The following is a 26,560-nucleotide window of genomic DNA, read 5'->3' on the forward strand; positions in this document are numbered from 1 at the left end:
TCAGAGGCTTCTCGGCGAGGATCGGTCAGAGAATCACGTAGTAAGTACCAAGGATCTCATCGGCTATGACGAAATGGATAGGGTGAAATTGGTGCTGAATACTCGATAGACATCTAGCTTGCATGAACGCGCACAGCGGTCCACCCGTTGGTAGATGGATCGTGGGTCTGTGTGGATTGTTTGCGGGTCTCTCGCATGCACGCAGGTGGGTCAGAGCAGCTGTTTGCAGAAGGTGAATGCTTCGGCTCTTGCGCCTTCGGCATCTTCCGTCTCCCGTTACTTACCATGGCCAGTCCAGCTTGCGCAGTCCCGCCTGTAGCATCCACTAGCACTAGCGATCCAACCGCCGAGCTGACAGAGCAGGTGGCCAGTCTATCAGTCGAAGATGAAGAAGCTAGGATCAGGGTCAGTGCTCAATTTGGTGTGCGCCCAATGACTTCGTGGCTGATCGGTGTTCTGCATACGGCATGTAGGCATGCCTTAAGGACGCGGAAGGGCTGAAGCAGCAGGGAAACGATTACTTTAAGGCAGGGAAATGGAACGAAGCTCTGGCAGCGTATCAGTCGGCGCTGGGGCGGCTGCCGAAGCGGCCGGTGAAGGAGGAAGAGCGAGGGAAGGGCAAGGGAAGGGAGGTCGACGATGAACCCAAGCTGGATCAGGAGCCGCAAGAGGATGCCAATGCGGAGGGTGGCACAGACGTAAAGCAGGACCAGGAGGAGGAACCGGAACCGGAACCTACTGAGCTGGAGAAGGAGTGTGCTAAAGCGAGAGCGGTCATGAATGCAAACGTTGGGGCGTGCCATGTCAAACTTGTGAGTTGGGTTGCCGCGATCCTTTCGTTCCGGTCTTGATGGCCTATAATCACATTGCAGAACGAGTACAAGGAAGCCGTAGCCGCATGTACAGAGGGTACGTTTCAGCACTGCTTTCCTCAATGTTTACATCCTCTCAATTCACTTTCGTGCAGCGATCGCGGATGACCCACTGTACATCAAAGCAATACAGCGTCGTGCCGCTTCCAACGAGCAAATCGGAAACTGGTCGGCCCTCGCCGCTGCACAAGAAGGTGACACCAGCTTACGCCCTCTCCGCCCTCATCGCGTCGCTGATCAGTCTTCAGACTATGACCGGTTACTGGCCCTCCTTCCGGCGTCTTCTGCGCAAGCAAGAGAGGTGCAGTACAAGCTGCGGACGCTGAAACCCCGTGTCGAGGCCGCGCAAAAGAGGGAGATGGCCGAGATGTGGGACAAGCTGAAGGGCGTCGGGAACAGCATCCTAGGTGCGCCTCCGTCTGCTTTCTCTTCCTCATGACTTGATTGTTTGTGCACGTTGATTGCCCGATGGCTGACGTTGATTGACTGCGCAGGCAATTTCGGGCTGTCGACGGACAACTTCAAATTTGAGCCGAACGGGCAGGGCGGGTATTCGATGAATTTCGTGCGATGATGCTCGATTCCGATCGGAGATCCCGTGTGCAGTGTCCGGACGTCAGATGTATTATAGGCGCGCTTCCATCAGCGCGCGGTGAATATGTAGAGTATGGCAGATCCCATGCATAGAAACGCATCTAGTCGGTCGTATTATCCCAGAACCTGACGTAACTCAATTAGTAGATATCCATGCCATTCACTACATGCGGCATCAATGCGCGACGCAATGTACTGTATGTGAGACAAACCTGTCTATCAATCGATGTAAGTCGTGTCGTCCCAGAAGAGCTGGAAAGCGCTCAGGGGCCAGATCTGCGTTCAGCATCCGCATCAGCCCATCACGTCAATCCACCTGAATGTGCAGGAAATGCCCACTTTTGCGACTACAGTCCCCCTTAGGAGCGCCATGGTCAGAGGCCCGTAGTCCCGCGAGTCGCGACTCCATGACGCATTATCGCCGATGACCCAGAGATGCCCGCGTGGTACGACGACGTGTTCCGTGCTGGGAGCCTTCAGTCCCGTCGGGTCGACGCACACTATGTCGCCGGGGAGGCCGAGCACGCGCTTGCACACGATGCGCGTCGGGTCGAGCGGGGAGGTGAAGGTGACGAGCGTGCCGCGCTTGATGCACGCGGGGTTCAGCCGGTATGAGAGGCAGTTCTCGAGCACGAGCTCGCCTTCGTTGGCGAGCGTGGGCAGCATCGAGGGGCCCGTTGACTGTTGTGTTTCGTCAGACGAGAGTGAAGGCAACACGAAGATAATATGGACTCACGAGCTTAGGGCCACCGACATATTCGCAGAAGAGGTGTACCGCGCAGACGGCGTTGAAGGTGTGTGCGGCATAGTACGCGCCTATCTTAGCACTGCCGGTGGGATCGTTCCGTATGGCGGTCACGACGTCGCACGCGGCGGTGCGGACGGTGCCCGGAAACCTGCATATCCTTGCCGGAGCATCACGGATGGTGGTGGCGGCATTGGCGAGGCAGAGGCGGAAGTAGCGTCCGAGCATCGACTCGGGTTCCGCGCATTGGCTCTGGGTTGGCAAAAGGATGAACTTGGAAGTGACACGGGCGCCTATTCTCGCGTCACGTGTCCCACGTCGCCGCGAAGATAGACGCCCGTGGTAAGATCTTCCTCTTTCTGCAGCCATGTCCTCGTTCAAGCGCAGGGTCACGTCTAAACAATCGGCCCTACCGCCGGGTACGAAAGCTTCGCCAGCGTCGACCGCGACTCTCATCACCTCGACGGGAGTGCCATCCCTGGACGATATCTTGGGCGGCGGACTACCGCTGTCGTGCTCGCTGCTCGTGCTTGCGCCGGACGTACACTCTGCGTACGGCGAGCTCGTATGCAAGTATTTCGTGGCGCAGGGGCTCGTTGCTGGTCAGAAGGTGGTTATCGTGGATGAAGTCGCCCGAAGCTTCGCGGAAGAATGTATGTGGACGCCTCCCGGAGCAGCGTCTGGGGTGCCGCTCGCGGAGCCGGATGATGAGAAGGACGAGCCACAAGGAGACGATACCAAGATTAAGATCGCGTGGAGGTACGAACGGATGAAGCAATTCCAGACAACCGTAACCAGCCCCGTATGTGAGTTCCCTCCATCCTCCTTCGGTGCCGCACGGAGTAACGCTCAACATGTCGCATCTACAACACTCTCTCCACCTGTCATCGTGCTATAGGGTCAAGATGAATTCTGCGCGACGTTTGATCTCACACAGCGCGTTCCATCCGGGCTGATCGAAGACAAGCTCCGGGACGGAGGGTTGGCGTGCTTTGATCTTTCGCAGGAGCCACTGGTCCACGCTGAAGCCGACATTGTCCCGCCGGCGGAGGCCGTGCTCGATAGACTGCGGGCGTATCTGGAGACCACGATCTCGTCAGGGCCAGGGCCAGGGCCAGGGACGCCGGTGAGGATATGTGTGCCGCAGCTCGCGTCCCCGGCGTGGGGAGAGATGAGAGCACAGGTAAAGCTTCTCTCTGATGTCGTCGTCACAAAGCTTAACTTAGTTCTTCTCTGACCTAGGACGTCTTGCTGTTTCTGCACAGGCTGCGCGCTTTACTGAGAAGGTATCCAACGGCATGTGCGGTGCTCGGGGTTCCACCGTACGTAGCGTCCGATGTCTGGGGCGGGATCGGTTGGACGCACAAGCTGGGCTGGGCGGCCGACGGTTGTATCAGCTTTTCCGCCTTCACCGGTAAGTCGGCGCTCCACTCGAAACGATGATTGCGCGATTCCACGCCGTGATTGATTGCTCGAGGTTGCTCACAAACCCAACTTGTCTCCCTAGGTGACCCGGCGCTGACGGAGACTTTCCCGTCGCACCACGGCCTGGTCCACGTACACTCCGTGCCGGCGCCGCACACCTTGCTACCCCCGAGCGATCGGTTCTCGACATTGCGCGGGCTGGCGGCCGGCGGGGAGAACAACCTCGCGTTCAAGTGCATGCGAAAGCGGATGGTGATCGAGACGCTGCATCTCGACGCAGAGGGCGGCGTGGGCGAGCGACGGACGGCACCTGCGAGCGCGAGCGTGGCCGCCGCGATGGAGGAAGCTGTTGCTCACGGGCACACTTCGGCAGCGGAGCCAGTGGTCCCGCGCAAGTCCCAGCCGGACGTGGAGGTCGAGGTTGAGCACGGACATGTGCCGACGGGTATTGCACCCGGGGACGGGGAGGTCGTCAAGGCGATCAAACCCAAGCCCAAGACGAAGAAAAAGGTGGCCTTTCATTCCGAGAGGCCGGATCTGTACGACTTTTGATATGGCATTTTGATGATTCTTGCATTGATTGGCCCGATATGAGCCACTTCGTTGTCGTGTTTCTCGGGCGTATACCGTTCATTTGATCTTGATCGTAATCAGTCGTTTGGCCTGCGAGTTGTTTTACATACTACGGATGGCAGTGCTCCGCCGACATCATGATTGCAGGGCTTGCGCGTAAAGGTCGAGACAAATTTCGAGGGGGTCGGTGGTTTTTTTGTCAAAGCGCGAGGCCGACGACAGACGTGAGACGTGACGGGATTGCAACTGGCCGACGTTGTGCTCCCTGGCCTGCTCGACGCCGTCGTCATTGTCGTCAACAGCGAGCGAAGAGTGTTTATCCGCGGACGTGACAGGCGCGGACCCGAGGAGAGACACGAGCACAGTGTCAAGTACTGCGACGGCAGCTCGCCTCCCTCCCTTCCTTGCTCTTCCCCGCGCCGTATCGCTGCAGCAAGATGGACGGGTCCCTCAGCGCGGGCAGCGGCTCGCCTGGCCGGACCACGGCGGGCACGACGACGACGTCGAGCGCCCCGACGTCGTGGGTCGACCTGCGATCCTCCTGCGACTCTGAAGAGCTCGGTGAGCGCCTCCCTTGCCACGGTCATCGAGCCTGAGAGCGAGCCATCCAGCGAACTGACAACTGCCCCCGGACCGCCCTTAGACCTCGAATACCTGCGCTCGCACCCCAGCGCCGCACTGCCGCCATCGCCGTACTCGCCCTCCGACTGGCGCACGCGTCCGTCCGCGCCCACCCCGCACGCCGCCAAGCTGCCCATCCCCACCGACGACGCCGACTCCGACGCGTGGTCGCCCGTCGAGGGCCCCGCAAGGCCGCCCCTGCCGCGATCCCGCCTGGCCACCGCCGCAGACCTATCCGAGTGCGTTTGCATACACTTGTGGTTTTTCGGCCACCGACTCACGTAACGCTGATGGCCTCCTTTTTTTTCTTGCTTTGCGCTTCCCGTGTTTATTAGCATGGTCTCCAACGAGGACTACTACGCCGCGAACGAGGCCTCGGACGCGCCCGCCTCCGCCCCCGTACCGGCCACCCACTCTGCGCCGGCACCCCGCGTACCCAAGGCACAAACACCTCTTACGCTCCCCGACCCGTCCCACTTCCCTGATCCGTACCCGTCGCCCCACCCTATGCCTGGCCTCATCTCGTCCGCAGACTCGTCGTCGGCATCCACACGCTCGTCGGCCTACACGAGCTTTGGCAGCGCGCTCGCCCAGCATGACTTTGTGCACGTCCACGCCGGATCGGACGAGAGCGAGCACCCGCACCCGCACGCCGCGTCCGGCGTGCTCACCGAGGCCGTCCGTCAGGCGTTCAAATACGACGGCAGCAGTCCGACGGCGTCGCCATTCCTACCGAAGTCGACGATGGAAGGGCGTTGGTCAGGGTCCGATGTGGACGGCGGTGGGACAGGTCTCCGCTCGCGCTCGTCGTCGTTAGGCCGCATGAATCAGGACGGCGGAGGTCACCACCCGCTGAGGTTGATGCCGAGCTATGACACGAGTTGGCAACCCGTAGACGAGCGGGACGAGTTGTTGATGACGAGCGAAGATGAGGACGGAGAGGACGTGTTGGACGAGTACGAGGAAGACGAGCGGGGAGACGATGACCGGACGGCGGCGATCGTGGTCGCCGAGCAGGGACGAGGTCTCATCGTCCGTGCGGATAGCACGCCCATCGTGCAGCTCCAGGTGCAACCAGGTATGGCTCTCCTCGTTCTTCCAGGAACATCCCGCTCAGCGTTTTCGCGCAGGAACCACGCACTTACTCCTCGGATCATCATCCACCCCCAACGCCCTGCCTGCCTTCCTGACCTCGACGCTCCCCCAGATCAGCCACTCACTCCTCGCCCTCGACATCTCCGCCAACTTTCTGGTGGCGCTCCCGCCGGCCCTTCGAGCGTGCACGCGCCTTGAGGAGCTCAACATCGCCTCCAATCCCCTTCGCGCGCTCCCCGTATTCCTCTCTGAGCTTTCCGAGCTTCGTGTCCTCATCGCGGACGCGACGGGGATTTCCGCTTTGCCACCTGCCCTCTCCTCCCTCGAGAGGTTGCACACGCTCAGCATCCGCCGCAACAAGTTCAACGCGCTACCATCCTGGCTTTGCGCACTTCACTCGCTCCAGAGTCTGTTGGTCAATGGAAACCCGTTCCAGGGGCCGTGGAAGGCACTGGTCGAACCGCTACTTATGAAGGAAAAAGACGGCGCTATGCCCCTGCAAGCGCCGCTGTACACACCCGCCACCCCCGCGTTCTCCATCCAGTCCTCCGGCGTGTCCAGCATGCAGAGCACGAGCACCGCCGCGCACGACACCGACACCGACGGCTCCTCGTCCGACCCGCCACTTTCCGCCGTCCCGCCCCTGAGTGCGCGCCCCACGTTCTCGCCGGAGGACGAAGATACGCTCGTACCGCCTCCACGTGCGCCGCCGCTCGATCGCAGCGCCACCGCGCCCTCCCCTCTTCCGCCACCCCCGCGCGACGCGCCCTCGCCGACCCTTTCCACGCTTTCCCGGCGCAAAACGGCGCCCAACCGGTCTCATTTTGAGCGCACGCGCGCGGCGTCGAAAGGCGCCAAGGCGCCGCCTACACCTCCCTCCGCGTCCCCCGCCGGCATCCCGCCGGCCCCGTACGCTCCCACGGCGGAGCACCAGATGCGCAAGATGAAGAGCGCGGGCGACCTGCGGCGAGGAGCCTCTGCCGCTGCGATCGCGGATCCCCCGTCGCCTGGCTCACAAGTACCGTATACCCCCGGCGCTCTGCCCATCCGTCCCGCACTCTCCCACTATGTGACGTCTACCTCGAGCGCGAGCCTCTTACGCCCCGCGGCGCAGGCCCCCCCGCAACGGTACGCAAGCCTTGGCGCGACGTCCGGGCTTGCCGCGTTCTCGGGCAACGTGCCGTCTGGCGTGTCTACGCCCAATTCCGCGCGATCTTTCTCGCGCGCTGCGCTGGACCAGGCCATGTGGGACAACATCTCCGCCGACGAGGACGACGGTGACGTGCCGGAGCGCTCACCGTTCGCGAAGGGCCCTGGACCGACGGGGGTGCGGGAGCGGCCGACCTCGCCGACGCGCTCGCCCCCATGGGATCGGGACGGCACGGTACGCGCCTCCAAGGCGGAGAAGGGCGAGAAGGATAAGGACAAATCCGGCCGCTGGGGATTCTTCAAGAAGATGTCGATGGGCAAGATGAAGGACGCGACCACCCCCGGGCGGCATACGCGGAGGCCGACGACGTCCAGGCCTGGGACATCAGCGGGTTTGGTTGCCGGCGAGATTCCCCAGATCGATGTACGGCTGTCGACTACGGGCACGATTAACGCACCGCCAAGCCTGCTCCGAAATCCGTCAACGGACTTGCTGAAGCAAGGCGCAGGCCTTACGAAGAAACCATCGGTAGACGCGCTGCGGATACCACCGAGCTCGGGCGACTTCCTGATGCCGTCACCGCCCACTCCTCGCTCAGTCAAGCGGAGAAGCTTCCTGATGCCAGAGGCGGCGCCCTCGCTGGTGATCCCATCGGCGTCGTCGTTCATGCCCGGGCTGTCGGCGACAAACGGAGGCGATTCGGACGACGCGGCGAGCACCCCCAGCACGCCGTTGCACGACTCGTCCGAGGCGCGACGACGTCGAGAAGAGGAACGCGCGCGGGAGGCGTATACACGCGCGCTACGCTCTGTGATGGCATACCTCCGCGACCTGAACGACCTGAGCCTGCCCGTTGGGCCCCCGAAGGTGCCCACGGTCGGCGAAGGTGCGCGCTCGCGGCGACCGACGCTCGCCGACGGCGGTCGATCGATGACTACGGACTCGTCGATGGCGTCGGACGCCACAGACGCCGGGTCGCTCTTCGGCTCGACGCTCAGTAGCGTCGTGTCCGGCACGTCCAGCCAGCTACGCTCTCCTGACTCGATGACGCTCTTGCGGAGCGTATCGACGGCGAACACGCTCAGCATCGCGACGACGGACAGCGAGGAATCGTCGGGCCCGCACGAGCGCAAGTTTAAAGACGACAAGTCGAAGCGATCGATGATCGTGCGGGAGATTATAGAGTGAGTGTTCAGTCAGTAACGGCCTATGAACGTGGGCTTATTTCGGTCGTAGAACGGAGAGAACCTACGTGAAGGGACTGCAAGAACTAGTGGATATCTATATAAAGCCAGCCGAAGCACCCGTCAATACGCTCGCGGGCAGCTCCTCAAAGAAGGAAACGGTTGTTCCTGCGATAGAGAGGAAGGTGGTCTTCGGCGGCGTTGAAGCGTTGTTCTCCTTCCACAAGGAGAGCTTCTTGCCGGCATTGGAGCGGGTCGCGAGCCCGCTGATGCAGCCGAGTTCTGCCCTCGCAACTGCCGACGCTGACGGATCCCTTTCGATGGCGGTGGCGAGAAACGTTGCGCAGACATTTATCTCGCATGCCGCGTTCATGAAGATGTACTCCACATATATCAAGTACGTCTCACGCAGTTATACAGCCTTCTTTGCGATTGACGTCCCTGTAGCAACTTCGACAACTCCGTCAATCGCCTCAAGCAATGGACAACAGATAGACCTCCTGCTGCGGGGACCATGAGCCCGCCTTCAGTTATGTCACCCTCCTCGTCTACCGGCTCGCAGCTAGCTGGGCTTGGATTACGGATATCGGCTTCGGTGGCTGCTGACAGCGCTGCCATTGATGGCGCCACATCAAGCACCATCTCCCAAGCGCGCCTGTCCTCGGGCCAGCGCAAGCGGATTAAGGCGTACTTGAAGCGGTGTCGGACAAATCCGCGCCACTCGCAACTCAATTTGGAAGGTTACCTGTTACTTCCGGTACAACGAATCCCACGTTACAGGCTTCTGGTGAGTGCCACGGATCCTGCCCGACTGAATGTTGCTAACTCGGCTATCACAGTTAGAACAACTCGGAGGCAGCACGGTGCCCACGAACGACCAGATGCAAGACCCACTCGACAAGGCGGTGGAAGAGATCTCATCCCTGGCTACGAACATGAACGAGGGCAAGCGGGATTCGGAGTCTCGGCGCAAGCTAGTTCAGTGGCAATCGCGGATACGCGGCAAATTCCCTAGCCCGCTAGTCCAGCCTCATCGGTAAGCTTCCTGGCTGTTGTCGAGAATACGCGCTAAAACCCGCTGCAGTCGGCTGATCATGGATGGGCCCTTGCGATTGACCCGCGTAGTACGCAAGACCGCGGTCTCGTACGAAGTGGTTACGCCGCAAGGAGATGCAACAATGGTCCAAGTGGAATGCCTTTCACCCGAAATGACACCCAGATCTTTGACCGGAATCCTATGCAACGACCTCCTCGTCCTTTGCAGAGACCCCTCCGAGGGTCAGGATACGACGTCTACCGTTGATCTTTGGGCTGTGCTACGTATGCAGACTCTACCTCAGCCTGCGAGCATTGTCCATGCCAACGGTAAGAATTCGCTCGTCCACCCTTCTATCTCTTGATTCTGAGCATTTTCCTCCAGTTCTTCGCATCGTGGACAACAAGGCTGTGCTCTATTTCGATGCTCCTTCGCCATCGGATGCTTTGAACTGGTATAGAGGTTCGTCCAATGCGAACGTCGTCCCTTCGTCACGTTGCTGAGGCTTTGTGCAGCTATAAACACGTACATACCGGCGTCCAAAACTTGACCATGGACAAGCCAGCTTCGCTCTGAAACACCTCCGCATTCGCGTTCGACACTCGAACCATCGCTCTTCACTCGTTGGAACTCTCTCCTTCCTTCTCCGGCCGTTATCTCACCTTGCACAACCATACCTCTCGCTCATCTCATTCTGTACTTATCGTCGTCCCTTTTATGTTCCACTAGATAGAATGTCTTTCCTTCTTCGGTTGATGCCGCTGTATTGACAGCTACAGCTACATGAGAATAAATATACTACTACATCGCGAGCTGTGGGGATCGACGGAGGACATCGTCGCTTCATCGGAGGGTGAGGGTTTAGGCCTTCATCGGCAGAGTGCTGCCGCTGCTGAGCCTTGCAAGGCCATTCTTCTCAGCGCTACGGTCCCAGAATTTGAACGCACGTAGGATATCCGACTGCGTTCCGAAGATCACAAACGCCTATGAGAGGAATTAAGCGAATGAGCAAAAGGGGAACATGGTTGTAACATACCATGACCGGCATCAACGCGATGAAAACGTTGGGCAACGGCGAGAAGATATGGGTGACAAACACCAAAGATGCTCTGTAAGGCAAAATGTAAGCCGAAGTCGGTCTTTCCCGAGTCCATGAGCAACTCCGTCGACGTACCCCACAGCCAGAATGCTCCAGAAGCTGAAGGCAAGCACGCGCACCAGCATGCCTACGGATGCACCAGTGTTTCGATGCATTTTCCAGTTACGGTAGAAAGCCACCGAAATGAATGCTTGGAAAGGGCGTCAGTCAACCCTCGGGCACTGCTTTCGAGTTCATGATGGTACCTTCGAAACCGATGGTGAAGACGGTTGAGAGAAGCACGATCGCGACGCTAATCTTCCCCCTTCAAAAGTATTAGCACAGTAGACATTGTGTCGGGGTTTCCTCTCACATTGGCCCGAGGATGATACAGTAGACGCCGCTTCGAGCCCTCGTAACGTCTTGCGGATTAGATGCTCCGGACTAGTCATAGCAAGAGCATCAGGATACGACAAAAAGGACAGGGGCAGGTTGATTACGCACCGCAACGGACACAATGATAAGGATGGCATAAACGATGTACGGGACCACCAACAGCTATCGATCCAGTTCGGCCAAAGCGACATGTCATGGATATATGCCCATCACGTACTGAGTATCTCAACCACGGTCCATGTTGGGACTTCCTGTCGTTGGAGGGCGACATGCAGTGGAGATTGAACCATAGCTACATCCAGGTCAGCCCAGTCGTATGTAAGAAGAATAGATAGGAAGGTATACCTGTAAGACGAGCGCTGTCGTGGTCAACGCCGTTCTGTAGGATGGTGAGAAGAGGGAGGAGGCTATCCTGATGAATAACATACAATGACGGTGCGCCATAAGCAAGAGATGCTTGCCTATGTCATGTTTATATCAGCGAGTTGTCAAAACGGAACGTGTTATAGCGCACGTCAGGCACAACCCGTAAGACGGTGTCGGATTGTGGTGCTGCCCTCCGATCAGCCTAACGACAAGTATTAGCTGACAGAATACAACACGACTTGATGATCGCCGCTCACAGAAGGCTGTACGTCCAGGCGCTGATAAACCAGGACACGATAAAGCTGACGAAAGTCGGATGGCGTTGAACTTTCAGGAAAAGGACGGCGACCAATATGAACGACATCCCGACGATCCCAGCAAGCTGAGCGGCGACGAAGAAATCAGGAAGCCACGTTCCAAACGTGAACTTCTGGTTAGGGACTAGTGGATCATCGTCGCCTATGGTGAATGAATCGCGTAAGTCCCCATTGCACAATTAAAGCGATGTTGCGAGGACTGACGAGAAAGTAATGCGAGCGACGGCATCGTAGGCAGAATCATTATACACCGGGAAATTTAGAGTACGAATGGACCAGCCAGCGGTGCGAGAACGAAAGCCAGTGTAGCGAGAGCGCGTTAGCAGACGCTGCTAGAGCGTTGCCTCGGACGCGGAAGGTCGAGGGCGCAGGAGGTAAAGATAGACGAGTAGGGTTCCTGCCCCGGGCTTGGGGGCACCTATCGCTGCGATTGATGATCTTCATGTTCTTTCGCATGGCGTTGTCGTGATAGATGTCGTCGGGCTGTGACCGTCTCCTGATTATTGCCAAGGAGTCGCGGGAGATTGCCTCATATGGTAGTCGAAGTTGATGGGGACGGCGCGCGAGGTTTGCTCTGGGTTTTGCTCTGGGTCCATGTTGGAATGAATTGGTGCAGCGTGTATTGTACCACTTCGGTCGTGTGTCGACACAAACCAGGTGGGATGATCAAGCCTATAAGAGCATGTTCTACTTATGTATAGCTGAACTCTCCTGAACCACGTGGGGCTCGAGGAATCATTGTCATCGACAGGCACAGCGAGTGCGGCTCATGAAATTGGCTGGCGCTGGGTCCGGGCAAGACGGATCTGTGCCTGCCACCGCCAAGCTCGTAACTATTCGTAGTTCCCGGTGCCCTTCGACTGGTACTCAATACGGCCGTCAAACGCTGATCTGGCCTCACAAGTATGTTATATACCTGGATCTAAAACACAATCAAAATCGTGCGATCCGTTACTTGTACACCACAGATCATATGGAATGAGATCCGGATATCTCCTTCAAGATGTAACATTATACGAACATGGGAGCAGGCGTTTACATCTAGAAGACAACGAAGTTCAGCACTCATCCACAGCTAGCCGCTTATTACTTACCAGCCAGCCCCAGAAGCGTTCCATAGCGTTCCGCGGGGGAGGGTCGTCGTATGTATCCCGTTCAATAGCTTCCAACCCTGCATGCACGTTAGTCACTTTGTGACGGCGATGGTTGGTGAACCAAGTACCAGTGAAGAAATCCATGTCCATCGGTTTCTTGGGCGGGATTTTCGTGACGAAACGGGCCGATAGATATAAAATCGGGAAAAGGGCGCTTTGTATAGGGAATGAGACGATAGCTGCAGCAAAGGGATGAAAGCTAGCTTACAAGGGCAAGTAATTGGTGATGAAGCTATTCCAAACGTCATTCGTTTCAGTAACGCGGAAACGGGGAGCTCCAGCACAGGAACTCACGTTGCAGTATTCCAGTGACCATGAATGAAGACGCTGAAACCGCTGAACTGCAGTGATCGCTCAACCACTACTCCATCATCTAAGGCAGAGAAGCCGTGCTCACGAAGCAGATGATGAGGCACCACACCATCGACCACCAGGCTGCGAAGGGTTGCAGCCTCGAGGCATACGGCAACGTTGACCTATCCAGACCCTGTGCCTTCCAGCCTGCGTGGAACCGGAGGTACGTGACGGAGATACCGAACCATCTAAACGAGGGGAAGACGGATTCAGCTGCATCCCTAGCTTCAATCAGCGCAGTGATATTCACGTCATCAGTCCAGCGACAGCTGTTCGCGAGGCCGTGTTAATATAATACGATGGTCGAATCCGGAAATTATCCACTCACAAGTCATGTTCTGGAACCATCCGAACACGGTTCCGGCGCCACTGTTGACACTCTACGTACTTTTGTGAATATTTGGACGTCATCTTCGAGGTGCAAAGGGCTCACCATGAAGGCCAGCGTGGTGAACAATGCACAGGTGACGAGTGCTAGCCAAGGCAAACCCCGTTTCGTGGTCTTCAGGAAGATACGTGGTGCGTTTCCGGCGAGAGCCAGACCATCTGCAGGGGGGGTTCAGCTCGAACATCTCGCAAGCCAGATAAAAAACGGACAGAGGGCACGAGACGATGTGTACAGGTCGCTGGAAGCAGCGGACCAAGCGGAGGTAAGCAGCGCAGCGTTGATGACCTATCCGCGATGTGACATCAGTAGATAGTAAAACCGAACGCGGACATTACTCACAGAAGGCAAGCCGCTAATGCCCGCGTTCTTGATGGCGATGACGAACGGACTGGCGTTGGCGGTTCCATCTCCTTTCGTCAAAGTCTTATCGTTGGAGGGGACGAGAAGGCCGATGATGATAACACCACAAATGTAGAATAGCAAAATTCGGATGTACACGCGCTTGATGGCCTTCGGCAAGTTGCGACGGGGGTTCTTGGCCTCGCCAGCGGCAATGGCGACAATTTCCGTTCCGATGAACTGGAAAAATATAGGGGTTCGCGCAAGGACACTCGGACACTGGAAACTAGACTTACGGAGAAGCCGGCTTGTGTCATGACGGCCCACCAACCAAGGAAGCGACCAGTAGCACCACTGATGTTGGCGTACTGACTGAACGGACCAGGATGTTTCCTGCGAAAACAATTAACATGCGCAGCCATTGTCTGCAACGTAACTCACCAGTATCGGAAGCCAATTCGATCGTGGTTAGGACCGCCTCTGGAGAATACAGTCAGTTGTGGTGCAGGTCATGCCGGCGGAGGCACATACCCGAGGTCAAGTACAATACCCAGGATGATGAGCCCCGTGATTGTGATCACTTTGATGGATCTGCAGCGGTGTTCAATCGCGTATATATGTTTGGCTAACGGCGTCACGTACGCAAACCTATATCCGTGTGTGAGATATCGCTGAATGAGTGACAGGGAGAACACGTACCAGAACTCTGCTTCGCCATATGCGCCTGAAGTTCGTCGCTTTTTAGTACAGGCGACATATCATAAGCCACGCGAACCAGAGCTCACCAGCTCCGAACATGTTAATGGCAATCGTCACCTGGTAACGAGAATGAAGGACTATACGCAAAGAATGGTTCTCAGGCACTTACCACCATGCACATGACAATCCAAACAGCGGGGCTAGTCGATTGATCCCAGAATCCGATCAGAACAGCGGCTGCGCTCAACTCGGCAGGCATCACAATAATCCAGTTGAAGCTGTTCGCCCGTGTCAGCAGGGAAATAGCGCCTTAAGAAGGATCTGGTACTGACACATAATTCCATCCCATCGCGAAACTGAAGGCAGGGTCCACAAAACGCTCGGCGAGCTTGATATGACCACCAGATATCGGCAAGTAAGCAATCATCTCGCCCAATGACACCATGACGGCTGCCATGGACGGCGTCAGTTTCAATCAATACGCTCCGATCCGTTGTTCGGGCTGCTCACCGAAACAAATAGTGCCCATGATAGAGTAACCCAGCAGCAAACCAACAGGACCGCCATGGGACAAAGCAGTCCCTGTACCCAAGAACAAACCCTAGAACCAAGGTAGTCAGTAAAATTGCGACGACATTCCCGTTCAGCCGTGCAAACTCACTGTACCTATAACGCCTAACGACCGAAGTCAGAACGGCGCAGACGCAGATTTGTATATTCTGCTCTCACCTCCAATACTAACAACGAGACATTCTCAGCGCCCGCCTGCGAGAGGAGGACTCGTCCACGTACCTTATCATCGCAATGTGTCGGTTCTTCAACTGGCGTTTGAGAGGTGGCTCAACGGCCACCTCCTCATCGACGGCGTACACATCATCGCCTTTGGCCCTGTCTGCGTACTGGCCAGGTTTCTTCTCGGAGACCTCAGATTGCGACATGGCGGAAGCAAGAAGAGTCCGGAGTGGGGGGCACTGCGCTTCCGTGGCGCCGGATATGGGCGCTGAGTTAGGTATATATCGTGTGCGTGAGCAAGGAACTGGGAACCGGTGGGGTATAAATCCCGGCGCTATCGGTTCTGAGCCCTGGGTAGCAGCTCCTCTTTCCGCACCCCATGCGGAATTCCCAATCGGTGGTGCAGCGTGTTATCGCGAAAGAAGCGTCCAAGTGTTGTGGATATTTGATCTTCCCAGGTTCTTAGCCGATCATCGTACTCACGACGGTTATATAGATGTCACAGGCCAAGGGGCAACAACAAGGGGGCACTGAATTCAAGAGGCGCGAGCAATCGACTACGACACTACAACACACAAATCGCAAGCTGAAATACGAATACAACGAAGGAAAGAAACGAAATCAAGGTGCACGTGGTGCGGGAGCAAAGATCCAATTCAAGCAATGACACAACTGCGCCACCCCGCTGGGCGCTCTTCCTCCTTGTCCACCCGCAGCAATTCCTCCACCTCTTTCATCTGCACGTCGTCCGGTATGTCAGGACCAAAGGCGGTGTGCGCTGTCAACGAAGACTGGCGAGTAATTGACAGGCACAGGCGTGAGGGACGACGTGAGACACCACGGCCGGATCCAGGCGTCTGCTGTCGTAAAGGTCGTACAGAGGAATGCCGTGACGCAGACGGACGAGCGAGAGCGCGACCTCCGACCGCCGGCGAGGCGCTCGTTCGGGCCGCCGGGGCAACTCCTGCAGCAGAAAAGCCGCCCACAGCACCGCAGTCTGTCCTCCGCCTCTTGGCACCTGGCATCTCCAAGGTCTCGAAGTGGTCGCCTGTCAGGGGTCGCTTTGTCCGGAACATCGCAGCCCTGGCCCAGTACTCGAACAACAAGGCATGGTATTCCATCCGCTTACGCGCGAGTAAACGGTCGACGACTTTGGAATGGACCACGTAACCTCGCGGACCATCGTAAGGGATATACGCATAGTCCCGCGCAATCGGCGGTTTGGGCGTCGGCCTCTGCTCCGGAGGGTCATGCGACGGAGCTTCGCAGGGTAACCTCGCAGCGTCCTCGCGCGTTGACTCCTCCACGTTGATCCGTGGAGGCCGCTGCACTGAACTGTGCCCTGGCGACTGTCGTGCCTTCTTCGCAGATCGCGGGCTATCTGCGCCGGCTTGGGCCAGACGTTTCGTGGAATCGTCCTTCGTGATATCCTGCAGCACGCGCGCTCGCTTCACAGCTTTGGGCGCCTCGTTCTCAATCACGTCCGCAGCTTGACGTTTACGCAGGTTATAGCGGTTCGGTGACGAGGAGTGGTTGGTCACAGCGGGTGTGAGGGCGACTTCGGCGGAGTGGTGTACGGCAGCATGCTGCTGAATCGCGAGCGTCCCATTCGGGAGCTCCGAAGCTCGCTCGAGTGACTCCAATGCCTTGTGCAGCTGAGCGTCGGCGACCCTCGGCACGATGAACCTTCGGGGGGCTCCGTCGGTGGCGGCAGGAACCCAGCTCTCGTTCCAGACCTCCAGGTCCACAGGAACGACAGCGCGATCTTCGTCAAGATCCGGGATGAAACTGCAAGATCCCGGGGGAATAGATCCGTCACGGCGGCCCTGCAGCTGGCGCCGGTTCTCTTCATCGCGTTGCTGGCATCGCACGAGCTTGCTCTCCTCCCGCTGCCGAGCGTCATCGATGTCCAGGAGAAACTCGACCTTCCGCCTCTCCATGTCCACCGCCGCGCGATCTTCATCGGAGGCGGCATCGGGCCGGAACAATCGGCTTCGGGCAAAATCCACGACCCAGACTTGACCGAGCGAATTCACAAGCATGTGGCGCAGCTGCGGATCTCCGTGCAGGACGCCGAACGCGTGTAGACGAGCGTAGGCGGCGAGGCAGTTCCGCTTCAGCGGAAGGGGCATGTCAGCCGACGCTTCGACCCATATGGTCTCGTCGTGGAGCTGCATCGCGATGCTTGCTTGGTTGTCATGTCGGAAGACTCCAAGAACGCCCGGAACAACCTGGCCTTGGACGGGTCCGAGCTGAGTATAGGCTGCCAACTAATCGTGATTGAGCAATTGTTGGGACAAGGAAGCGCTATATAGCATACCTCGGCGATTAGCGCCTCTACATCGTTCTCGGTCTTTCCAGGCGGCACAGTATAACTGAGATAGATGGACTAGCGTAAGACACCAATGTAATATCGCGGAATGACGAAATCCTACCTTTTGCTGATATAGGTCAGTGGGTTCTCTTCATCACGACCGAAGGCGTCCTTCAGTTGGATGTGGCATTGCGAGTCTTGGCTCACTGAGGGTACCATCTTCAACAAAGACAAAGACAGGACAAAGAACATACGACTACTCACCTGGCAGTTCTGCTAGTTCCACGACTGACTCCAAGTCAAATGGCCGGCCTTCACCAACGATATGCGACAGAGGGCTGTATATCGCAGTGATCGTTTCGTCGTACTTGCCGATAGGGCCGGATTCGTATTCTGCGCGCGAGATTCGACGTGCAGGTCGTTTGGATCGCAAAGTCTCGATGAACGAGGAGATGGGACGGAGGATCTTCCGCAGCGTCTTCATCGCGGGTGGCAAGCTCTTGCTCTTGCCCCTCTTTCCCTCCGAGGGCTGCATCTCGGGCGTGGTGTCATCAGAAGACTGAGACTGAGGAATATCCGGAGAAGATCTGGAAGAGCTGCTGTGGTTGCTGGGTGACGACGGTGTCGGCGATCGCATCCTTCGAGTTGCGGCGAGTATTCGAGCGGATCGTCTAGGTTGCGGTACGGGGGAATTGGGGGCCATGATAGTAGTGGCCGGAGGAAAGGGTGGTGAATTGCCTCAGACACAGAGTGCCGCACATTTTATGGAGAGTGAGATTACACAAGGCCACACAACGCAGATACCTTGTCGAGGTGATGCTCGTCCCGAGACAACGCGCGCCACGTTGGGACAAGGCCACAACGCGTGAGAACTCGGCCTTGCACGCTCGAAAAGCTCGAGCTGTTGAGACCTATGTCGGATATGCTGGAAAATATTGACCAAAGCTATATCTGCTATAAACTGGCGGTGTACAGGCGAGGACTGCATTGGTTAAGACAATAATAAGGAGTGATGATCATGGTACAGTGCTGTTCTACAGACAATCAGGAGGAATTAGGACACATGGTAGGGTACTGGGAGTGCAAGGCAAAATCCGTAATATCGGAGTACGATGCCCTATTCTAGCGAACTACAGCGAGTTCGCAGTCATGTTTCCCAATGCGCAGGCGGAGAGGCAGTCCTGTGCTCATGCGTACCGCATTCGGGTATCCCGCAAAGCCACTGGGTCCCGCTAGGGCCTTGCGTCGCCCTAGCGTTCGCCACCCAGCTCCCCCTCCTCTCGTACTCTTCCAGGTTCATCAAGGCCCCCTTTCCCTCCGCCTCCGCTTCGAACTGTTGCAGCGAACGGCGCCTGTTTTCTAGCCAGATCTCCAGGGCCGAGCTTCCGGCTGAGCGAATCGACAACGAATCAACCCACGATTCCGAGAACGAATTGCGGAGACTCGGTAGTGGTATGGGGGAGTTGATCAACGACGAACGGAGTTCGGAAGGCACATTGGACGACGAAAATGTGAGGTTGGTACACACGGATGCCGGACGCGAGCCAGAGAAGCAGAACATGCGGGCAGTGCGGGTCTTCAACCGAAGCCTGCGAATACTGCTTGCAACGCCGTGCAAGCTGTATTTGACGATGCCGACAACGCCACGTCGACGAGATCTCGGGACGGGACTGGGACTTTGAACTTCCCTGGGTGCGATGCCTTGCCCGGAAACGACTACGCACGATTGCGTGGGCTCGGGTGCTCTCGCGCCACTTCGCGAGTATGGGCGCGAGTATCGACTGACGTTTGACGCCATGCTGGACCGCCGACGACGATGGGCGGCTAAGATGGATCGCGAGGTGGCGGTAAGCGCCGAGGTGAGAACGCGCGACCGGACGGAAGCCGGCCAGGGCTCGTAAGGATTCCGAGAGATGCGGATAGGCGATCTCGGGGTGCTGGCTATAGAAGAGAAGCTGCGCCTGCTTGCGGATATCGCATGCGACGATGGCGATGGCAAGGGTGATGAAGGGCCTGACACTGCTTGGAACGACGTTACGGTCGATAGCGTCCTGAAGGAGAGGGAAGATATACGGCGACCATGTGAATGATTCCATTGCAGTTCCAATTCCGACAACGCAAATGACGCGGAGAATGAGTTCAGCCCAGGGACGGGACCAAGAATTCCAGCGTCCGCAGGTGCAAGTGCGGGTACGGGTGCTATGCCATGACGATATTCGGCATCCGAATACGCGCATCCCGATGCTCGCGGGTTGTGCCGAGGGGGAATCCTCATTGCGGCTCTGCGGCGCAGTTTCGCGGCATCTGAGGACGTTCCGGGTAATGATGGCTACAGGAGGTCGCTGAGATCAACTTCCGCATATTTGGCGACCAAGGCCGACTCACCAAGTTTGCGTTGGGAGACTTGTCTCCTAGAGGCGTTCTGCACAACTCCATTTTTGCTTCTCGAGTAACCGAACAAGTAGTTGACAAAACAACCTGGCAGTGTCAGCCGCTGACCAGAGCAGCACGAAGGAAGGTTATGCAGAGGGCGACAAGGGACGGGAGTAAACGAGGGCAAGAACGGCCAAAAGGTGCATGCGAGGCCTGAGCAATGAGCACAGTATGTACGGCATTGCTTCACAAAAGTACGTTGCAGGTTGTCAAGTACACAAACACCGATACAAAACGGGACAAGGTAGCTTCATTTGCGCCCGTGAGCACATGACCGCGACCGAAGCTGCTTCAGATGCCGTTTATTGGAGAACGCCGTTCTCCCACTGCTGTATATCGGTCGTGGGCCGTCCAACGAGTCGGCCTCAAGTATTTGAGTGATGTGCGTTGGTCGGCCCAAGGAGTGAAGACATGGCCAGGCGCCAGTCATCGGGCGTGACGCAGTCCAGCTCAGCCAGTCGATGCGGAGCGTATGCGGGTGTCCTCATATCCACTAAGGTTGTAGGCATCGCCAGGCGGCCATGACAAGAAGTCAGAGCGTGTTCTCCGTCAAGGATGGACACAACCTCGGAGGAAAGATACTGACAGCGGGGGCGACGGTGGAACACGTGCGGCATCCTTCGGTCATCATCGACGCTGGGTCATTTGATCACTCACCATGACCATGACATTCCTTGAGCTTGCCACAAGGGAATGGATACCTCTACAGGGACTCAGCACGACACCGAAGACAGATGCAGAACGACGATCGAACTGATATCGTAGTCTCTCTATATCAATGCTGGAGTTTCGCTGCGGCGCTCTCCCTTAGTCACTGTTACAGGATGATTTGCATCTATCGTATTGATCAGAGGTGACGCTCAGACGACCTCCAGAGGTGCCGAGACCCGAGCTCGGGTCAGTCTCGGATCCTTCGCTTGCTCAGTATCCTCGGAATTATATCCTGTGACGGCGTGTTCTCGCGCTCAATACTCCTTCTGTCATGGTATTGCGCCTTTCAGCTCTCGTCTGGAGTGTGCCCGCCCGTCACAAGCGCATATATCTCGGCGCCAGCAGGCGGCCCGACCGCTCACCGCACCAATTTCGGAATCAAGCAAGCGCGTTCGGAAAACATACGAGCCCAATGTCCACACGTTACGACGTTCAACCACGAGCTAGAGTATAAGAGCTAGCTTGTTGGAAGAGAGAAATCTCATCACCAGTCCAAAGGTTGACAATATGCGTTTCCTTGGGGTCTCCGCGGCCGTTGCTTTGGCATCCGTGCCTCTAGTTTACGCTGTATCGTCTCAGACATACACATGGAAGAACGTGAAGATAGGTGGCGGCGGAGGTACGTGTTTCCCCACGGTTACGGCGGAAGGGATGTGCCAATGTATTGAATTCATCCTCAAGGCTTCGTGCCCAACATTGTAGGTTCCGAGATATAGAAGATGCTCGGATCGGTCCTGAAAACATCCTCAACAGGTATTCAATCCTTCGGAGAAGGGCTTAGCCTATGCTCGCACGGATATCGGAGGCGCGTACAGGCTGAATTCCGACGATACTTGGACACCCTTGGTGGATTTTGCCAATGATACGCACTGGAACTACTGGGGGATCGATGGTGAGCCCACCGGTGACTTGAGCCGTAACATCGCATGAACATGTATGTCATGTAGCTCTGGCTGCCGACCCTGTTGACACGAGTCGGGTTTACCTCGTGAGCAGTTCGTGTTGAAGCTTGCACGCATGCCCCTCACATGTATTCATTGTTTAGGCTACTGGGATGGTGAGCATGTGTTCCAATAGGCTCATGAGACCCCTTGGGCTGACCTTCGTCTGATCTAGTACACGAACTCCTGGGAGTCAGTTCGCGTTTGCGGTCCTATAGAAAGCAGCTCATCATATGTTCCATAGTCCCAACAACGGGCAAATCCTGATTTCCACTGACAAAGGTGCGCGATACCCGCCCTCCTATTCGACATTTACACTGATACGACCTCAAGGCAACACATGGACGGCCTCACCACTGAGCTTCAAGGTAGGCTAGCCCGTTCATGCCCGACGCGGACAAGGCTCATGGGAACAATCATAGCTTGGCGGGAACATGCCGGGTCGTGGCATGGGGGAGGTAACAACGGCACTCCTTCTCTTCTGAACTGCCCTCATCTCCTGCTAGCGCCTTGCAGTTGACCCTAACAGCAACAACATCCTCTTCTTTGGTGCAAGGTCTGGCAATGGTCTCTGGAAGTCGACCAACTACGGATCTACGTGGACCAAAGTATCAACTCTCCCCAACACAGGTTTGTGTGTTGTCTTTTCATTGACGGTACAGCGCTCAGGCTTGCGACTTAGGCACCTACAAACCGGACCCGACAGACACTACGGGGTAAGCAACTCGTTGAGTACCATGATTTTATGGAAGTAACTCCATGCAGTTACAACAATGATCCCATCGGCGTCTCGTTCGTGACGTTTGACTCGACATCTGGATCGTCCGGCACGGTGAGTCTGAAAAGCCAATATCAAAGCGAACCCTCAGCTGAACGCAGGAATAAGGCCACACCCCGGATTTTTGTTGGTGTCGCTTCCGTCGGAACTTCGAACCTCTTCATGAGTAATGACGGAGGATCCTCGTGGTCCGCTCTTTCGGGGACAAACACGTCCTGGATTCCCCACAAGGGTGTTCTTTCGCCCTCGGAGAAGGCTTTGTACATATCCACCGCCGACGGCGCCGGCCCGTACGACGGAACCCTAGGAGGGGTTTACAAGGTGAGAACGATCATAGGCAAGACTAAACCGATTTTGAAGCCCAACCCTAGTACAACATCACGTCGGGCACTATGACAGGCATGCTTCCCATTTCCCCTACAGGTGATGATACACATAGCTGATCACACCCAGACATCACCCCCGTTTCTGGCAGCGACTTGTACTTTGGGTGTGCAGCCTTCTTTGCTTTACTACTGAGACCGGTCATTGATCACGATGTCCTCAGATTTGGCGGTCTGACCGTAGACCTGCAAAAGCCCGGAACGGTCATGGTCGCCACCCTCAACAGCTGGTTAGTCCTTGATATTCCATAAAGAAGACGCGGCTAAGCGTGCTGCAGGTGGCCAGACGCAAACATTTTCCGGTCCACTGACGGGTGAGATCCCTTGCATGGCGATTCGTTGCCTTCCTCTGAAGAGGTTATAGCGGTGCGACGTGGTCGCGGCTTTGGGACTGGCAGTCATATCCGACGATGAACAGGTACTACAGCTACGACGACTCTCTGGCGCCGTGGCTGGGACCGGACGGGACTATCACCGGATTGACCATGCAAATCGGCTGGATGATCGAAGGGTTGTCCATTGATCCGTTCGACTCCAACCACTGGCTGTATGGCACAGGAGAGACCATATACGGCGGCCACGACCTGCTCAAGTGGGATACAGCGCACAATATCACGTTGAAATCTCTTGCCGATGGAATTGAGGAGGAATCGGTCCAAGGACTTATCTCCCCGCCGGTGGGACCGAATCTGCTCTCCGTGGTTGGAGACGACGATGGTCAGTATAGTGTTGCTTTACCACAACTCGCACTAAACGTTGTGTCTCGTAGGATTCCAGCATCTGAGTCTCGACAAGGCGCCCACATCCGAGTGTACGAAAATTCTTTCCTGAAGAATCTTTTTGAGTCGGGCTTACTGGCTTCGCAGTCATCAACCCATCGTGGGCCACGGCTTCCGACATCGACTATGCGGGCAACCAACCCACGAACATCGTTCGCATAGGAACCGGCGACAGGTAAATTGTGGCCTTCCCCCGCATCGCGGCTCCTGTTCACTCCAGGTCCTTAGCTCGACAGGAAAGCAGGTCGCATTATCATCTGACTCCGGCGCGACTTGGTAGGGCCTATTTCTATTACTTTGCACCATCCGGTTTCACCCGATATCCCCACTAGGAACCAGGATTACGGGGCTGCTGATAACGTTTCCGGCGGAAAAGTAGCGTTTTCCGCCGATGCAGACACCGTATTATGGCGCACAGGATCGAACGGCGTGATGGCGAGTGCTACCGCCCCTCAAATTGTGGTCATCTGCTCATCCAATTCAAATAGGTTTCCCAGTATACCAATGCGTTCACCGCAGTACCCAGCTTGCCTTCCGACGCTGCGATTGCTTCAGGTCAGTGGTAGCCAGTGATCCTTGTCAACAGCCATGGCTAATACTATATGTAGACAAGAAGAACAACTCCATCTTCTACGGCGCATCAGGCTCGACATTCTATCTCAGCACGGATGGCGGAAAGACTTTCGCATCCAAGGGATCGTTGGGAACGTCAACCGCGCCCGTGAAGGTCATTGACAGCCTGCATGTGCTTGCTTCGACGGATTGCTAACTCCTTATAGGTCATCGTACATCCTAACGTGACAGGAGACGTTTGGGTATCTACAGACAAGGTATTTGACTTTCCCTTCTGGTGCAACTTTCATGCCCTGATGGGATACAGGGTCTGTTCCATTCCTCGAATGTGGTCAGCGGGACCGCGTTCAGTGCGATCTCGGGTATCAGCCAAGCCTGGTCCATCGGTTTCGGAGCTCCTAAGACTTCCGGAGGCGAGTTATTGCGCTGTGTAGGCTCTTCTGGGGAATGACCCGTGTCACAGGTTACCCGGCGATATTCGCGGCAGCCAACATTGGAGGTGTAGGATATTTCCGCAGTGACGATGCAGGAGTCAACTGGGTGCAGATTAACGATGCGTCCCATGGTTTCGGCTCAGCCGCTGCCAATGTCGTGACCGGGGATCTTCGCATCTACGGGCGGTACGTCATCGGCCAAACGCGGTCATCTGTGCTGTTCCTGATCAGTCTACAGCGTCTACATCGGCACAAATGGACGCGGCATTTTCTACGGCGATGCTTCAGGTGCAGCGCCTTCTCCGACTGCGACCGCATCAACGACTACACCCACCTCCGCGTCCTCAACCTCCACCTCGAAGGCGAGCACAACTACCACCGTTTCCTCCACCACTTCCAAGTCGTCTTCGACGGTCTCCTCCACGACAAGCACCATAGCCAGCTCGACTTCGAAGACCACGACCTCCACATCGGCCACCAGCACCGCTGTCGCTGCTCAGTACGGTCAGTGCGGAGGGTATGTCACTGTGTCGAAGTATCTGGGCAGACATCGTAATGACGTTACCTTCAGCATCGGTTGGACCGGTCCCACTATATGTGCGAGCCCCTATAGTAAGCATGCTCTTTATCAAACGCTCTGCGCGTCTTTAATTAGAGTTGTCCAGCTTGCACTGTCGCGAACGAGTGAGTGTGCCAAGAATGCATACTTCGTACTTTCTATTCACTAACTCTTCGAAACAGCTATTATAGTCAGTGTCTTTGAGGCAGCCTTCATCATCTTGATAGTTCTTGAGTCTCAGTGGCGGGCATGTTGTTGCACAATATACCTAAAATGCATTCAGCGCCCGAGCTTCGCTCTCAATTTCGGGCCGCCATACAGAGTTTACATTAAGCATGCGAAGTACCAGCAGAACGGATATGCATGATGATATGCTATGGCACCAAGGTAAAAGAAACAGACCTCAGGAGGTTAGGCTAACGCTCGTGTGTATCAACGTCCTCACAATACAGGAGCTGCACTATTAGGCTGATGCTCCGCTAGTGAACGTTGAATATCAGGACAAGAGATTACACGACAAAAATATGTGGAACAGAGGTCCTCTGCCAGGAAACTAGTACTTGTCCTGAATGTACTTCAACGCCCTGGAGACCATCCCTATCACAGCCTAGTCGTCATGGTCATCGTCCACAGGAACCTCGATGACATGGAGCTTATCATGGGTGCTCTTCTGCGCCTACCTCTTCAGTTTCTGGTTCTCGGCGTCCATGTTCGCCTGAAACACGAGGTTTCTGCACCGCGCTTTATTCCTGATGATCTCTTCACCCGCATCAATACGAATACCGAGCGCCTTGTCGAGCTGGCTATTCTCGGGTGGCCACACGCGGGAACCGGGACGGGCTCCGTCTACCACTGCACTTATCACCTTCTTGTATCATTTGGTCCGATGTGTTCATCAGCTTCTATCATACACAGGCGGCTAAGTACTGAGGAAAGAACCGAGAACTCGCCTGGATGAAGGTTGGCATGATCACATCCGCGATGAACTTGGTGAAGCTTGGCATGGCTGGTCTGGAATCAGATTTCACTGAAAACATAGAGAGCGAAGTGCTGAGATATACCCACCGATGTTTGCGTTCAGTGAATCAAGAACAGAAGACAGATTCTTGCACTCGTTGGAGGTGGCATTTCCGAGTCGTTTATGGCCCCTTATGTACCCAAAGTCTGATGTTGCCCGAGAATGTCGTTCTTATCTCTAGTACTTGAGCATCTCGAGGATAGCATGGGGCGAACGATGATAAATTGAGGATGGCTTCCAGTCCACGGCCCACCAGATGAGTATGACAGTCTCCAGAAACCAGACGCGTGGATGTTCAAGTTCTCTGCTATCATCCTGGTACAGCCCTAGTGTGGGCCTCGCGCATTCCCATGCGATAATCAGGATATATGTACGGAGTCCTAAACTGTACGATCGCGTTGCCTCACCGTTGCACCTCAGGTTGTCGGAACAAGCCTGATAAACGGGGGTTTCCCGTCATGACTCAGAGTAGCGGAAACATGCCAACGACAGCACAGAGCAAGTGACAACAGCATGGAA

The 26,560-nt window shown here is 56.4% G+C and overlaps 8 protein-coding genes across 8 annotated transcripts; 4 read left to right on the top strand and 4 right to left on the bottom strand.

The window, feature by feature from the left end:
* Positions 1–285: 285 nt before the first annotated feature.
* On the top strand, positions 286–1,446 carry PUNSTDRAFT_129217 (uncharacterized protein; the record flags this gene model as incomplete). The annotated part of the gene is made up of 6 exons (XM_007379614.1): positions 286–405; positions 474–812; positions 873–909; positions 968–1,066; positions 1,121–1,279; positions 1,367–1,446. The coding sequence occupies 6 exons, from the start codon at positions 286–288 to the stop codon at positions 1,444–1,446; spliced, it is 834 nt and encodes a 277-aa protein (XP_007379676.1).
* A 314-nt stretch (positions 1,447–1,760) lies between these two features.
* On the bottom strand, positions 1,761–2,439 carry PUNSTDRAFT_56569 (LexA/Signal peptidase; the record flags this gene model as incomplete). The annotated part of the gene is made up of 2 exons (XM_007378393.1): positions 1,761–2,147; positions 2,203–2,439. The coding sequence occupies 2 exons, from the start codon at positions 2,437–2,439 to the stop codon at positions 1,761–1,763; spliced, it is 624 nt and encodes a 207-aa protein (XP_007378455.1).
* A 139-nt stretch (positions 2,440–2,578) lies between these two features.
* Positions 2,579–4,188, top strand: PUNSTDRAFT_57059 (uncharacterized protein; the record flags this gene model as incomplete). Its single annotated transcript, XM_007378394.1, has 5 exons — positions 2,579–3,013; positions 3,110–3,226; positions 3,263–3,394; positions 3,454–3,625; positions 3,719–4,188. The coding sequence occupies 5 exons, from the start codon at positions 2,579–2,581 to the stop codon at positions 4,186–4,188; spliced, it is 1,326 nt and encodes a 441-aa protein (XP_007378456.1).
* A 458-nt stretch (positions 4,189–4,646) lies between these two features.
* Positions 4,647–9,845, top strand: PUNSTDRAFT_109739 (uncharacterized protein; the record flags this gene model as incomplete). The annotated part of the gene is made up of 10 exons (XM_007378395.1): positions 4,647–4,770; positions 4,853–5,069; positions 5,166–5,908; positions 5,961–8,259; positions 8,312–8,656; positions 8,707–9,046; positions 9,099–9,295; positions 9,344–9,624; positions 9,680–9,757; positions 9,811–9,845. The coding sequence occupies 10 exons, from the start codon at positions 4,647–4,649 to the stop codon at positions 9,843–9,845; spliced, it is 4,659 nt and encodes a 1,552-aa protein (XP_007378457.1).
* Positions 9,846–12,326: 2,481 nt separating this feature from the next.
* Positions 12,327–15,364, bottom strand: PUNSTDRAFT_48491 (amino acid permease). The gene is made up of 23 exons (XM_007378396.1): positions 15,179–15,364; positions 15,116–15,123; positions 15,048–15,061; positions 14,897–14,987; positions 14,719–14,836; positions 14,556–14,664; positions 14,473–14,503; positions 14,387–14,411; positions 14,330–14,335; positions 14,219–14,278; positions 14,129–14,167; positions 13,984–14,080; positions 13,688–13,927; positions 13,558–13,633; positions 13,394–13,506; positions 13,289–13,340; positions 13,211–13,229; positions 13,004–13,148; positions 12,901–12,947; positions 12,815–12,838; positions 12,675–12,760; positions 12,547–12,623; positions 12,327–12,493 (listed from the first exon to the last, which is right to left on the bottom strand). The coding sequence occupies exons 1-23, from the start codon at positions 15,322–15,324 to the stop codon at positions 12,488–12,490; spliced, it is 1,629 nt and encodes a 542-aa protein (XP_007378458.1). The 5' UTR covers positions 15,325–15,364; the 3' UTR covers positions 12,327–12,487.
* Positions 15,365–15,631: 267 nt separating this feature from the next.
* On the bottom strand, positions 15,632–17,598 carry PUNSTDRAFT_117285 (uncharacterized protein). The gene is made up of 3 exons (XM_007378397.1): positions 17,554–17,598; positions 17,439–17,493; positions 15,632–17,388 (listed from the first exon to the last, which is right to left on the bottom strand). The coding sequence occupies exon 3, from the start codon at positions 17,293–17,295 to the stop codon at positions 15,775–15,777; it is 1,521 nt and encodes a 506-aa protein (XP_007378459.1). The 5' UTR covers positions 17,296–17,388; positions 17,439–17,493; positions 17,554–17,598; the 3' UTR covers positions 15,632–15,774.
* Positions 17,599–18,361: 763 nt separating this feature from the next.
* On the bottom strand, positions 18,362–20,578 carry PUNSTDRAFT_48494 (uncharacterized protein). Its single transcript, XM_007378398.1, has 3 exons — positions 20,452–20,578; positions 19,818–20,358; positions 18,362–19,761 (listed from the first exon to the last, which is right to left on the bottom strand). Exons 2-3 carry the CDS (start codon positions 19,866–19,868, stop codon positions 18,580–18,582), a joined length of 1,233 nt encoding a protein of 410 aa, XP_007378460.1. The 5' UTR covers positions 19,869–20,358; positions 20,452–20,578; the 3' UTR covers positions 18,362–18,579.
* Positions 20,579–21,068: 490 nt separating this feature from the next.
* PUNSTDRAFT_48495 (uncharacterized protein) lies at positions 21,069–25,344 on the top strand. Its single transcript, XM_007379608.1, has 31 exons — positions 21,069–21,195; positions 21,258–21,274; positions 21,330–21,468; positions 21,524–21,564; positions 21,622–21,633; positions 21,693–21,709; positions 21,762–21,799; positions 21,851–21,885; positions 21,940–21,975; positions 22,024–22,147; positions 22,200–22,233; positions 22,283–22,349; positions 22,404–22,616; positions 22,667–22,694; positions 22,749–22,785; positions 22,843–22,908; positions 22,957–22,992; positions 23,043–23,395; positions 23,448–23,489; positions 23,545–23,632; positions 23,686–23,733; positions 23,790–23,892; positions 23,946–24,012; positions 24,066–24,184; positions 24,237–24,287; positions 24,338–24,443; positions 24,494–24,650; positions 24,703–24,981; positions 25,036–25,076; positions 25,130–25,148; positions 25,206–25,344. Exons 1-31 carry the CDS (start codon positions 21,084–21,086, stop codon positions 25,225–25,227), a joined length of 2,547 nt encoding a protein of 848 aa, XP_007379670.1. The 5' UTR covers positions 21,069–21,083; the 3' UTR covers positions 25,228–25,344.
* Positions 25,345–26,560: the final 1,216 nt, after the last annotated feature.

Source organism: Punctularia strigosozonata (genome assembly GCF_000264995.1).
Source record: "Punctularia strigosozonata HHB-11173 SS5 unplaced genomic scaffold PUNSTscaffold_1, whole genome shotgun sequence".
In the NCBI taxonomy this organism is placed as follows: Eukaryota; Fungi; Basidiomycota; class Agaricomycetes; order Corticiales; family Punctulariaceae; genus Punctularia; species Punctularia strigosozonata.